Here is a 12,799-nt window from a genome sequence, read left to right on the forward strand (position 1 = left end):
CGAGCCCATGGGCAGGCAGCGATGAAGGCCACGGGGAGCATCAAGGGCGGCAGCATGAAACACGACCTGCGTGCGGCGGTGCGCGAGGGCAGCAGGCACCCGGGGGATGGTGGTGGCTGTGTGGAGAGGAACGCTGCACAATCAGCATCCTAATTTTGACTCCAATTTTGAGTCAAATTCTCATAAATTCTTCTCCACGATGAAAAATTAGTGTCGATTCAGCTAAGAAACTTTGTCTTCTCTTCTCTCAAAAATACCCCATAGGGCATTAAACTAAAGCTCGATACAGATTGACCAAATTCAAACAATGCTTGTGTTTAGCCAAAGGAAGCAACTTCGTTAGCATGTTTGTCGGGTTGTCAGCTACATCAATTTTGTGAAGAAAGACTTCCTTTTAGCGATTTCTTTATGACTAAAATGATACTCGATATTGTTAACAATCTTTGGTTCTGTCATAGTGCATCTGATCGTTGGAAAAAACAATCATCCCTTGATTGCCGTTATGCATGATGACGTCTTTTTTTATGATTTATATTTGTATAATTTTTTTTAAGAGGGAGAGTAGCTCGGCTCGTCAACAACATCGACATCGATACAATGAGTAGTCCTTTTATTGTTTTGTATTTGTGTTAGTGTCGACGCAAGTGTCGAGTGATGAAAGGACTACTCGATAACTACGTCGATACTGACGCAGATGCAAAGCGATGAAAAGGTCGCTTGACATCTGCATCAATGTCGATGCAAATGTAAAGCGACTCTCATATCTTATCATAACTCTTTTCATCTATAACGATCACTTATGATCTCCAACGATACTATTGTTCATTATCTTAACGTCGTCCGTTACTATCAATTAAAACGTTATAATTATTTTTTTTATCTATTATTTTTATGTATCAATTTTAATATAATTTTTTTAAAATATATGAATCAAAATGTTTAGAAAGTCTAACTAAAAAGGATGATGTGTAATTAGCCCAACAGTCGAAACAGAGACCCGATTAGATCGATGGATTGGATCAAGAACAGGACGACACAGAATCTAGAGGTAGATGACCGACGGAGCGATGTATTGTGCTCTGAGTGCGAGCGCGAACAAACAGGCCCGCTGTTCCAGCTTCGGGCCCTCCCAAGGCGGAATTAGATGCATCTCGTTCTTATGCGCATAGGCTTCCGACAGCAATGCCATGGCGGAAACAATGAGGAAAGCTCTGAGAATTATCAGTAGCCTTCCGGTCTTTTGCGGCTTCTCGGGGCTCCTGAAGAAGATGCGCCGTTGTGCTGTGGCAAGGAGCTTCCCAAATGCAAACAAGGACCGGGAAAGGGAGGAAAGGGCCCTCTGAAGCTCGAGGAGCAGAAGCCATGCGAGTTGCCTTTGATTCTTAGCTCTTCCCTTGTCTGATAAGGATGATGTCTCCATTGCCACCACCACTGATGCTGGAACCAGTAGCACAGTGCTTATTGCCTTGCATGAAGCACCATGAACCTTCTTTCTTGATGATGATTGAAGGAAGATGACACTGAAACAAACAACCAAGTCTCTCCTAAGATATAATCCAGGAAGAAGAACAAGATTCTGTCAGGAATTCCAAGTAACTACAGATTGCTGTGACAAAAAGGAAGAACATGAGCAGCTGAAAGAATATATTCAGAGGGAAAATAAGAACCGATATTTACAGCAATGGAGGTTGGGTTGTAGGGATCTAACTTGGCCTTACATCTATATTTTTGTACTCAGATGAACAAATAAACAAACCAAATGTAGCAGAAAAATAACAGCACTTTTTAGATTATGTGTCACATCCAGAAAACTGGGATCTGATGATCCATCTAATGACTATGACTCAAACTACAATAATAATTTTAATTAATTTTTTTAAAACCAACTCAATAGTTATCCATGCTTACATTTATTTCACTTGATCTTGTCGTACACACAATGACCAAAATAATAACAACAAATGATATTATATTATGCTCATAAAACTAATATTTTATGTCTAAAATATTAAATAATTATACAAATGATATCACTTTCAAGTCATGCTTTATCTGATATCATCGCATTTATTTTCATCTTGGTAAACCTTCATCTGATATCATCCCATATAAGCCATTCGACGTATTATTCCTTTTGTAGCGATCAAAATTCGAGACAGGATAGATCAGTATCTACAATGGGCATCGGCTTAGCAGACCGAATCACCCAGCAAACCTTTCCGGGCTGACACGAACCCGAGGATTGGGTCTGCAAATTTGGGACCCCGGCTGATGAATTTTCTGGAAGATTTGATCATCATGAATCATCATCAATTACAAATGCTATTATTCCGGGAATTATCAATTAAAGTTGAAACCTCCATCCAAATCTAATTGACTTACTGATTAAAAGGTATTATTATCTTATAATAAATAGATTTAACATTATATCTGCACTTATGTTAATGTCTGTATGAGTAGGTGTTAATTGTAATTGTGACGCATGACAATTAAAATCACTAATTCACTTACAGCATGTGAAAGATTTAATTGCATCATTGCTGTTCCTTACGCGAATTAGGTCCATTGGATACGGATCCTATTTGGATCCGACCCGATGGCACCACAGGGTACCGAGGAAAGCGGGGGGGGGGGTAAGTCTCGTGCGCATCGCACCGTGACATGATGGTTGGACGCGCACGTTAGCGCCGACCACAAGTCAAACGACCGCATCCGACCGCTGGCGCACGTTAGCGCCGCCCTCTCCGCCATCCAAGTTAACTGCGCCGCGTTCCCCTCGTCTCCCTCACGCCCCCTCTTTTTCTTCATCCCCTTCTCTCGATCCCCCACGGATCGCATCCACTTCTTCCTTTCTTTCTCTTTCATCAGATCGCGAAACCCGCGACCCAAATCGCTCCACAAATACCCTCGATCCACCAGTCCCTGCGTCACGTTGTCTTCCTACCAGATTGATCGGTCCACCTCCCGATCTCTCCTTCAGCGTCGAGCTCGATCCGGCGTAGTTAGGGTCTTTCTTCGCGCGTTCGTTTGTTGCGGGAAACCGCCGTGGAGGGGCTTGCAGACGGTGGATCTGAAGACGGGTGTGGCGGTGGCATGTTACTTGTTCTAGGGTTTGATTCGGTGGAATTATAGACGGGTAGAGTGGAGAGGAATTGATGGTTGGTGGCGTCGGCGGAGGGATCGGAGAGGGGACGATGAAAGGCTATGCATGGGCGGGAGGGTGAGGAGAGGAAACGGCGGCGGCACATGTGGCCGGTACCTGCGCCCGGTACAGCAGCATCAGCGTCATCGTCGTCATCAGCTCCTCCACCTTCTCTAGCTTTTCCGGAGAACCCCTCCTCGGAGTCGGATTCCTCTCGGTCCTCTTGCGATTCGTTCCTAAAGGTGTCTCCTTTCGTGTGTTTCATCCGTCTTTGTGCGTGAAATAGGGGGAAATTTTGACTCCCATTGGTCAAAATAATTTAGTTGTTTAATTCTTTTTTTTTTTTTTGGACTTACGGTAATTTTCGTTAGATTTTTGCCAATTTTATAGTTCTTATGGTGGCTTTGTTGATACTTTACTCGTTTTTCTTGATTATTCATTACGTTGTTTAGATTTGCAGCCTTGGACGTTATTCTTTTAATTAATTTGTGCTCCTCTGCTTTTTTTTGGCCTTTTCCTTGTGAAATAGACAAGATGGGGCTTTTGATAGATTTAACGTATTTCTTCCTAGAGAGTTATAATTTAAGCGGGCATTATTTTTTGAAGGAAGTTTTTAGTGTTTGTTGCTGTCGACCTGAAGGATCCTATTCCTGGTCAAGGATGAACTCTCAGACACAGATGGTGGATCGTAATAAGCATGTTATGTAGGTGGCTTCTTTTGGAACTTGATACATAACTTTGAGGTGAACATCTGGTATTTTCGTGTTGGAAATGGTTTTGAAATATGGTTTTGTTAAGCCCGATGATTCCTTCCTGGTGATATAGATAGTTCTTGGTGTTTGCGGTTATTGTTTTGATACTTATTAACCAAAATTTCCTGTCGAGATAGTCGAGCCTTATGTGGATACCAGGAGGATAGAATATTTTTAGCTATTTTTTGAGTTACATGAAACAGATTGGTCCTTGACCACATTTCTTTCATTGTTTCAATCATGTGGAAATTGGTTTCCTATGGATCCTATGCTATTTCAGTTATGAAGGTGTCTCCACTGATGGACAAAGCTCATGGCTCAAATTTAAGGTCTTATAACTCTTTCTGGTCTATCAATTAGAGATCCAGTTTTTGATTGGGCTCAATTGGTTTTCTATAATTGTTTTTATGGGACTGTTATAATACTAGATTCATGTGAAACACTGGAGGTCTGTTGTAATTTTAGCTTATCCTGATTCAGTGAAATATACAGGAGTTATATTTGTCCGGAGTTCCTTCTCTAAATCTATAGATTGTAATTAAAAAATATTATTAATCCTGCTTATCAATATAATCCTTTAGTCCTGCATCTGATATTTGTCTGCTAACATTTTCTTTCTTAGCATCCGTGGCAATTCTTGCTGTACTTTTAGTTCTGCTGCTGTCAGTTTTTCTTTGTTCAGAATCTCAAGATTTATGGTCATGCATCTCTGTTTTTTTGGTCAGTGTTTTTTTTTATAAAAGTAGTTGTAACCTTTGCTGCTTTGGAATGGGACTGTGTTAAGAGTTAGTAGAGTTTGACCTTTGCGGCATGAAAAGGCATATTTGCTTTGTTCACAGTTTTGTATGTATGTTCGGTCATGTTTGAAATGTGGCTTCTAAAGAAGTATGCGTTAACCTGTCTTCGATATATCACACTTCAACATGTCTATATTTTTTTGCAAGAAATGCTCTATGATTCACATTAAGTTAATATCAAATTTTGTTAATAGCTGAAGGTTGCACACAACTATAATGTTTTACCATATTGTTAGATGCTTTTGAGAAGGTGAATGAAAACGTCATTCTTGTTGTTGTCATAGTCATGGCAGTTGCAAAAATGCATCAGACACTGTCTATACTTTTGTTTGGGGTAGTTCTTTTGAGTTCTGTTTTACTGTGAGTGTACTCTTTCGTTGCAAAATGTGGCAGACACTATCCATTCTTTTGTTTGGGGTAGTTCTTTTGTAGTTTTGTTGCACTATTAGTCTATGCTTTCGTGCTGTGGAACCCATGTTAATATGGTTCTCTTTTTTCTTCGCAACAGCCTGTTAATATTCTATATTTTGCAGGATGGGCGTAAAATTCGAGTCGGTGATTGTGCTCTTTTCCAGGCCGGCAATGCACCTCCTTTCATTGGAATAATTCGCTGGTTTACAGAAGGCAAGGAGGATCACCTTCGGTTATGTGTTAATTGGCTTTACCGACCTGCTGACATTAAGCTTGCCAAAGGTGTATTGCTTGAAGCTGCTCCAAACGAAGTTTTTTACTCCTTCCACAAGGACGTGATAACTGCAGCTTCATTGCTTCATCCTTGTAAAGTAGTGTTTTTACGTAAGGGTGTCGAGCTTCCAGCAGGGGTATCATCATTTATATGCAGACGAGTATATGACATTACTAACAAGTGCTTGTGGTGGTTGACTGATCAAGACTATATCAATGTGAGTTTTGCATGCTTTTAATATCTCTACTAAGGATCAGAACTTTTTTTCCTCTGGTGTTATTTTAGATTAGGTGCCTTATTGTTCACTTTTTTCTTCTCAGGAACGACAAGAGGAAGTAGATCAGCTTTTGGACAGAACTCAATTAGAAATGCACGCAGCAGTTCAGTCCGGTGGACGTTCACCTAAACCACTTAATGGTCCATCAAGCACACAACAGTTAAAATCTAGTTCAGAGAGTGATCATAATACTGGCCCTTCTCTCCCGTTTCAATCGAAGTTGAAGAAGCGAGACAGGAGTGATCAGGGCACAGAGCATATCAAGAGAGAGCGGTCTTCTAAACCAGATGATGGTGATTCATGTAAATCTGATAACATGATGAAGGCAGAATTAGTCAAAATAACAGAAAAAGGTGGACTTATAAGCACCGAAGGGGTTGAGAAATTGGTGAGCTTATTGCAGCATGATAGACCCGAGAATAAAATAGATGTTTCTGGTCGGATATTGGTTGCAAATGTGATTGCAGCCACTGATCGTTATGATTGCCTTGGCAGGTTTGTGCAGCTTAAGGGTGTGCCCGTCTTGAATGATTGGCTCCAGCAGGTGCACAAGTCTAAGGCTGGTGATGGTACTAGTCATAAAGAAAGTGATAAAGCTGTTGAGGAGCTTCTCTTGGCTCTTCTTCGTGCACTGGCTAAATTGCCTGTCAACCTTAATGCTCTGCAGGCTTGTAATATTGGTAAATCTGTGAATCACTTGCGGAGCCATAAAAATCCTGAAATCCAGAAGAAGGCTAGGAGTCTTATTGACACCTGGAAGAAACGAGTTAATGCTGAAATAACAAAGATCAATGATGCCAAATCTGTTGGATTAGGCCAACCTGTTTGGCAAGTTAAGTCAGGTTCTTCTGATGTTTCTCATGTTGGAAACAGACGATCTGGACCAACTGATGTGGTTTCTAAGAGCCCTGTAACTCATACTACATGTAAGTCTAGTAAGCCTGGACATTCAGATCCTATTGTGAAGTCACCTTCAGCAACACAAGGGTCTTCGAAAGCAACATCTATTGCAACTGGCTCAAAGGATTCACTTTGCAAAGCAGCTCATCACAGTGGGGGTACAGAGATGACACCAACAGCAGTCAAAGAGGAGAAGAGCAGTAGTTCCAGTCATTCTCAGAACAATAGCCAATCTTGTTCTAGTGATCATGCAAAAACAGTGGGTTCCTCATGGAAGGAAGACACGAGGAGTTCAAGTGCTGGGTCAATTAATGCTACTAAGGGCGCTGGTGCTTCATCCCGTCATCGAAGATCTAGCAACGGGGTTACTGTAACTAGTATTTCTGGAGTTCAGAAGGAAACTCATCCAAGTAAATCTGGTTCTCTCAACCGGGTTGCAACATTGGAAAAATCATCACAATCAGGACTGACATGTGAAAAACCAATTGATATGCCTGCTGTAGATCATGGAAATAACCACAGGCTTATCGTCCGGCTTCCTAACCCTGCTCGAAGCCCTGCACGAAGTGCAAGTGGAGGTTCATTTGATGATCCATCAATTTCCGGTAGCAGAGCATCCTCTCCTGGGTTCTCGGACAAACATGAGCATGGTGATCGTAGAGTGAAGCCAAGAGTTGATGCTTATCAATCTAACATTGTCATGGATGCTAATACAGAGTCATGGCTGAGCAATGATGTAAAAGAATTGCCAGTTGGAGCTGGAGGTGTTAGATCACCAGCAGCTGATGAAGAACACATCAGGAGTGTTGGGGAAACTGGAAAGGATACTGAGGCTCCAGGAGCTGCATGTTCATCTTCTGGAAATGAAAAGGGTGTTTCCTCGACTGAAACCAGGACAAGAAGTTCTTTAAGTTCTATAATTGCCTTGATTGAAAGTTGCGTCAAATACTCTGAAGCTAGTGATCCTTCAGCTGTTGAAGATGATGTTGGGATGAATCTGCTTGCTAGTGTGGCAACTGGAGAAATCTCCAAGTCTGACTTAATTTCTCCCACTGGCTCAGCTGGGGCATCACCTGGGTCCGAAGACCCATCTACAGAGGCCAAGTCAAGGTTATCAAGTGCTGATGATTTGGCCCAGAGTCATATTGAATTAGATGAAGCCGCAGATGCCGACTCCATTAAGAAAGGGAAGAGTGTCAATTCTATTTCAACTGGGGATGTTCCATGTCAGGATGGGACCAACTTTTTGGGAAATAGTGGAAATGATGTCTCCTTGCAGGATAATAAATTGACAGGTGAGGAGGCTGAACAATCTGCTTCTGGTTTGAGTTCTCACAAAACTAAAGACTCTTGTCCCATACCTAAGCCGAAACTCGAGGAAGAAAGAGATGGAAATTTTTTGGTGTCCAAGTCAGCTGGATCGGGGAAGTGGGATAATGATGGAGTCCCTCCACTCGAGGAAAAGCATATAACAGGTTTGGACAATTCTACTGATTGCAAGCTTAAAGAAAGAAGCTCAATGGCAGATGAAAGCAAACCTAGGGAATGTGCTCGTCAGAAGATTGGAGATGACAGTATATGTACCTTTGAGGTTGCTAACAAAGATGGATGTGATCATGACATCGCTGCTTCAGGTATCAAGATAGAAAAACTGGTCATTGAGGAATGTCAATCAGGCCTTACAGCAAAAGTAGTGCCTGAGGTTGCACCCCAATCTTGCCAGCAACAACCTCAGATGCCTGTGATTGTGGAGAGAAGTGATAATGATGCTATTTCATCTGGTGTTCCTGATGTTGCATATCCAGAAAATGCTGATGGGTCAAAGACTTGCAAGCCTGATAACCTGGGGGTCAATCACTTTGAGTCGAATGATATACATGAATGTGACAGCCTCAACCTGTCTAAACTTGATGAATCAGTTAGACTAGCAACCACCTCCTGCAGTACTGCTTGTGCAGCTGAAGATTTGAAAATAAAGGAGTCTCTTGAAAGTTTAACTGTGGGATCAGCCAGTCAAGAACCACCCTCAAGTTGTACAGCCCAAGAGATGGACAACCAATCAAAACCTGCTGGTTCTAGGTTCTCGGTGGCTTTTGCTGATGTGAAGGAGGATCTTGCATCATCCCTGGAGGCCTCTTCATTGGCTGTTAAAGCTGTGCCAGATGTTGCTAGTAAGCTTGACTTTGATTTGAATGAAGGCATCACCGGAGATGATGGAACCCAAGTTGAGACTTCTGTCTCTATTTCAACCGTGTGTTCCTCTATAGGTCATTTGCCCAGCCTGTCTCTGTTCTCAAATTCCATGTTGACCGGGTTGCCTGCTCCAATTACAGTAGCTGCACCAGCGAAAGGACCTTTTGTTCCACCTGAAAACTTATTAAAGAGCAAGGATGAGCCTGGATGGAAAGGCTCGGCCGCCACTAGTGCTTTCCGGCCAGCAGAACCACGTAAAGTTCTGGAGGTGCCACTCAATACTTCTGGAGTGTTGCTACCATCTGATTCTGCAGGAAAGCAGTGTCGTCCTCCTCTCGATATTGATCTGAATGAACCTGATGAGAGAGCTCTTGAAGACATGGCCACTCAGAGCTCTGCTAAGTCCATGGGCTCTGAGCTGGGGACAGTGGGCAATCTTGATGCACCTGGACGAATTTCTGGGGGACTTGATCTTGATCTAAATAGGGTCGATGAAGGTATGGAAAGTGGCCAGTTCTTAGTGAGCACCTCCCATAGGATGGAGGTTCCACTTTTTGCCGTAGGACAAGCATCAACAGAATTTCCTAATAGGGAGGCCAATATGTTAAGGGACTTTGATCTAAATAATGGACCGGGCCTCGATGAAGTTTGTGCTGAACCTGTAACGAGGAACCAAAATACAAAAAGCACTGGTAGTGTGCCATTCTTACCCGCAGTTGCTGGTGTCAGAATGAATCCTCCTGAATTGGGAAGTGTATCATCGTGGTTTCCTCCTGGTGGTTCTTATCCTGCTGTTGCTATACCATCCTTCTTGACCAACAGAGGAGAGCACCCTTACCCAATTGTTGCAGCTGCGGGAGGCCAAAGAATTTTGGGGCCAGTTACAGCTAGTGGTCCCTATGGGGGAGATGTTTACCGGGGCCCTGGGCTTTCATCATCTCCAGCCATGGCATTTGCTCCTGCTACGGCATTTCCTTATGCTGGGTTCACATTCGGGTCCAATTTTCCGCTTGCATCAACTTCGTTTTCAGGTGGATCGGCAACCTTTGTCGATTCTTCGTCTGGAGCTGGTTCAGGTTTCCCTGCCATTCCTTCGCCACTTGTTGGACCTGCTGGTGGCATTTTATCCAATTATCCGAGGCCTTATGCGATAGGCCCTCCTGAGGGTAGTGCCAGTGGTGGATCCGACAACAGCAGGAAATGGATTACATCAGCACTTGATCTTAATGCAGGTCCAGGAAATGCAGAAGGAAAGGATGACAGATTGCCCTTGCCATCGAGACAACTAGTTTCAAACTCCCAGGCTTTCATGGAGGAACAGGTAAGAATGTATGCGGTGGCAGGAGGGGGTCTGAAGAGGAAGGAACCTGAGGGAGGTTGGGATGCAGATAGATCTGCTTACAAGCAAATCTCATGGCAGTGAAGAGATTTTAGAAGCAGCAAATCAGTAGCAGTATCCAAATACAGTAAGCTGTCTTATGTTCTTGTTGTATATGGTGTGATTTGTGTTCATGAGTGGTCTATTCTAGACTATAATAAATGATTTATCCTTGTTTTGCAGGCACACACATATGTGGAATTCCTTGTATTGGTTTGCACTAAGTTATGCACTTAAAGCCGCATGTGTCCTGATGTTTCTTGAGGAATATGTGGAAATCTTTCAGAGGATTCTGAAACTTGCTGTATTTCCTGTAAATGTTGACACTCGTTGAAACAAATTTTCATGAGTTCAGCACTTTGTCTTACGTTGCTTTAGCATGTTCGAGCGTGTTTTCTGGGGAAACCCTTTGCAGGACGACGACATTACTTTTGTGAGTCTTTTATCCATTGGAGCCACTGCAATCAGGTGCTTTCTTCTTTCAAAGGATGTTTATATGTTCATGATTGGTGGCTACTGCAGCTTACTATGCTGCCTGCCTTTGCTGCTTCATGGAGTTGACAGTTTCTGCTGTATGAGTTGAATAGTATGCCATCTGAGCACTTCAGTATCACTTTATTGAATTAATGCTATCGTATAATTCTGTTGTCAAGTTTTGTCACTCGAAACTTAGTGGATCAATTGGCAGCCAGCAACTGCCTGAGTTGCATTAGTCATTCTTTCTCCCTTTCGAGCATTTAAGTGCATGGGTCAGTGACTTCCATAATCTTTAGTACTCGTTAAGCTTCTTGTTTCATTTAGTTGGTGCATGAGAAGGTTGATGGTGTCTGTTCTGGTAACTGTTGGATCATTTATGTGAGCTGCATGTTTGTTCATGCGGCACCCCTGTTTGTGTTGAGTCTTACCCCTCTCTCTCTCTCTCTCTCTCTCTCAGCAATCAAAACACTCAGGTTTATCTGATGCAATTGCTGTAATCTTAATTCCTTGTCTTTTGGCCATCAACTGTCGGGAGCTACATTGAATATGAGACAGACTGCATCGACACTGTCCGTCTTTTCGTCGAGCACGTGGAAGGCAAAGAAAGTGGCAGCGAAATCTGAAAGGATGAGCATAGAAATCATCAACCACGGACAGAAAGCACTACACCCCCACGGCCACGGGCATCATCTGAGTCACCGTCGAAAGGCGAGTCCCATCGCCGGGCCCCCGGGGCAGACACTTGGTGCGCACAAAAATGTGTCGACGAAGGCATGACAAAGACGAAGGACATGATGATGCCCGTGATGCGATACTCGTGCCTGCTTCAGTTCTTCATTTATTCCCTACTGTCCCCTTCATGTCCTTCGCCTTCTGACATCCTCCAGCCATAAAGACAAAAGAAAGGGAGAGATAGAGAGAGATTGGCCCACCACGCAACACGACCTTCTTTCCCATCACATGTGGTGGAAGCCGGTGACGCGACGATGGGGCCGATCCAACCAAGGCTGATGGTGGATTTGTTTCTTGAGGGGGTGATGGGCTCACATGCAGACGTATGTCGGCTTCTCGGCATCAGCCACATGACCTGACGTTTGTGCGAGATCCAGATCTTACTTGCCGCGCCACCGTCACATGGGGGTGTTGGACGACCTGCACGCGTCTCGAGGCTACCGTTGCCTTCTGCCTTCTCCAACACGTTGGATGCACGGGTGGGGCAGCGGTGACGACAATGGTGCCATCAGCGGCATGGAAACGGGGCTTTGGATTCCGACATTGCATCTATCAAAAATATCTTTGACTGTCATCTATCTATCTCTTCCTCCGTATGGACAATGTTATTTGCTTGCCTAGTCACATTTAGTCTTTTGACTCTGTTGCTTAAGTTTTCCTTTGTGAAATCTTATCATGTAGTTTTATCGTTTTCATTCCATCGTGACTTTCTTTGACGGACCCATCACGAGGTCCCATTATTTTTTCCTCATTTTCTTCAACCTCATCATCATCTTTCTCTTCTTCGTGAGGTCTTATTGTTGTTCCCTTCATCACATTGATTGCCTCCGTCTCGCCATTTTTATCCTGTTGCTTCGATCGTGCCATCACCATGACGAAAGGAGAAACCGAACCTAAAACGCTGTGGATGTTTGGTTTTGCTTGCAAGTTTTGCTCATCGCTTCAGCTTCCACGAGACCATAGGATGGTGTCTTCTGAGAGCTTCTTCTGTGGAGTTGCAGATCTCCTCTTTGCACCACGCAAACACATACCATGAGAGCAATGAAAGTGGGGAGCAAGCTGGGAACGATTTGAAACAAAATCGACACATTTGTATCGTTAGAAAGTAGTATTGCAATCGAGAAGCACTCGTATCAAAGAAGCGTCCCATCTAACTTGTTGGATAACATTAGGATTCATTCTTAGAAAAAGGAAATTATATTGTAAAGTCTGTGATACAAATTGAAGAGCTGATCGATCAGCAGCAGCAGCAGCAGCAGCAGCAGGAAACATAAAAGAGGAAGACTATCATCTACTGAAATGAGCCAAAGACCCCTCAATTCTCCCACCATTCCCTCAGAGCTCGGGGATATACATAAATAAAATCATTAGCAGCTATTAAAAGCCTTAAAGCGATGGCCTGATTGAATAGTTGCGATGCTTATCATCATTTCGATTAGTTTAACGATACTAGAAGGAGGTAGCTA

The 12,799-nt window shown here is 43.2% G+C and overlaps 1 protein-coding gene across 1 annotated transcript; it reads left to right on the top strand.

Annotated features, from left to right (window-relative positions):
- The first annotated feature begins 2,783 nt into the window (after positions 1–2,783).
- Positions 2,784–10,491, top strand: LOC103977832 (uncharacterized). The gene is made up of 4 exons (XM_009393466.3): positions 2,784–3,384; positions 5,225–5,593; positions 5,697–10,212; positions 10,308–10,491. Exons 1-3 carry the CDS (start codon positions 3,205–3,207, stop codon positions 10,167–10,169), a joined length of 5,022 nt encoding a protein of 1,673 aa, XP_009391741.2. The 5' UTR covers positions 2,784–3,204; the 3' UTR covers positions 10,170–10,212; positions 10,308–10,491.
- The last annotated feature ends 2,308 nt before the right edge of the window (positions 10,492–12,799 follow it).

The sequence above is a fragment of the Musa acuminata genome, chromosome BXJ1-3 (genome assembly GCF_036884655.1).
Source record: "Musa acuminata AAA Group cultivar baxijiao chromosome BXJ1-3, Cavendish_Baxijiao_AAA, whole genome shotgun sequence".
In the NCBI taxonomy this organism is placed as follows: Eukaryota; Viridiplantae; Streptophyta; class Magnoliopsida; order Zingiberales; family Musaceae; genus Musa; species Musa acuminata.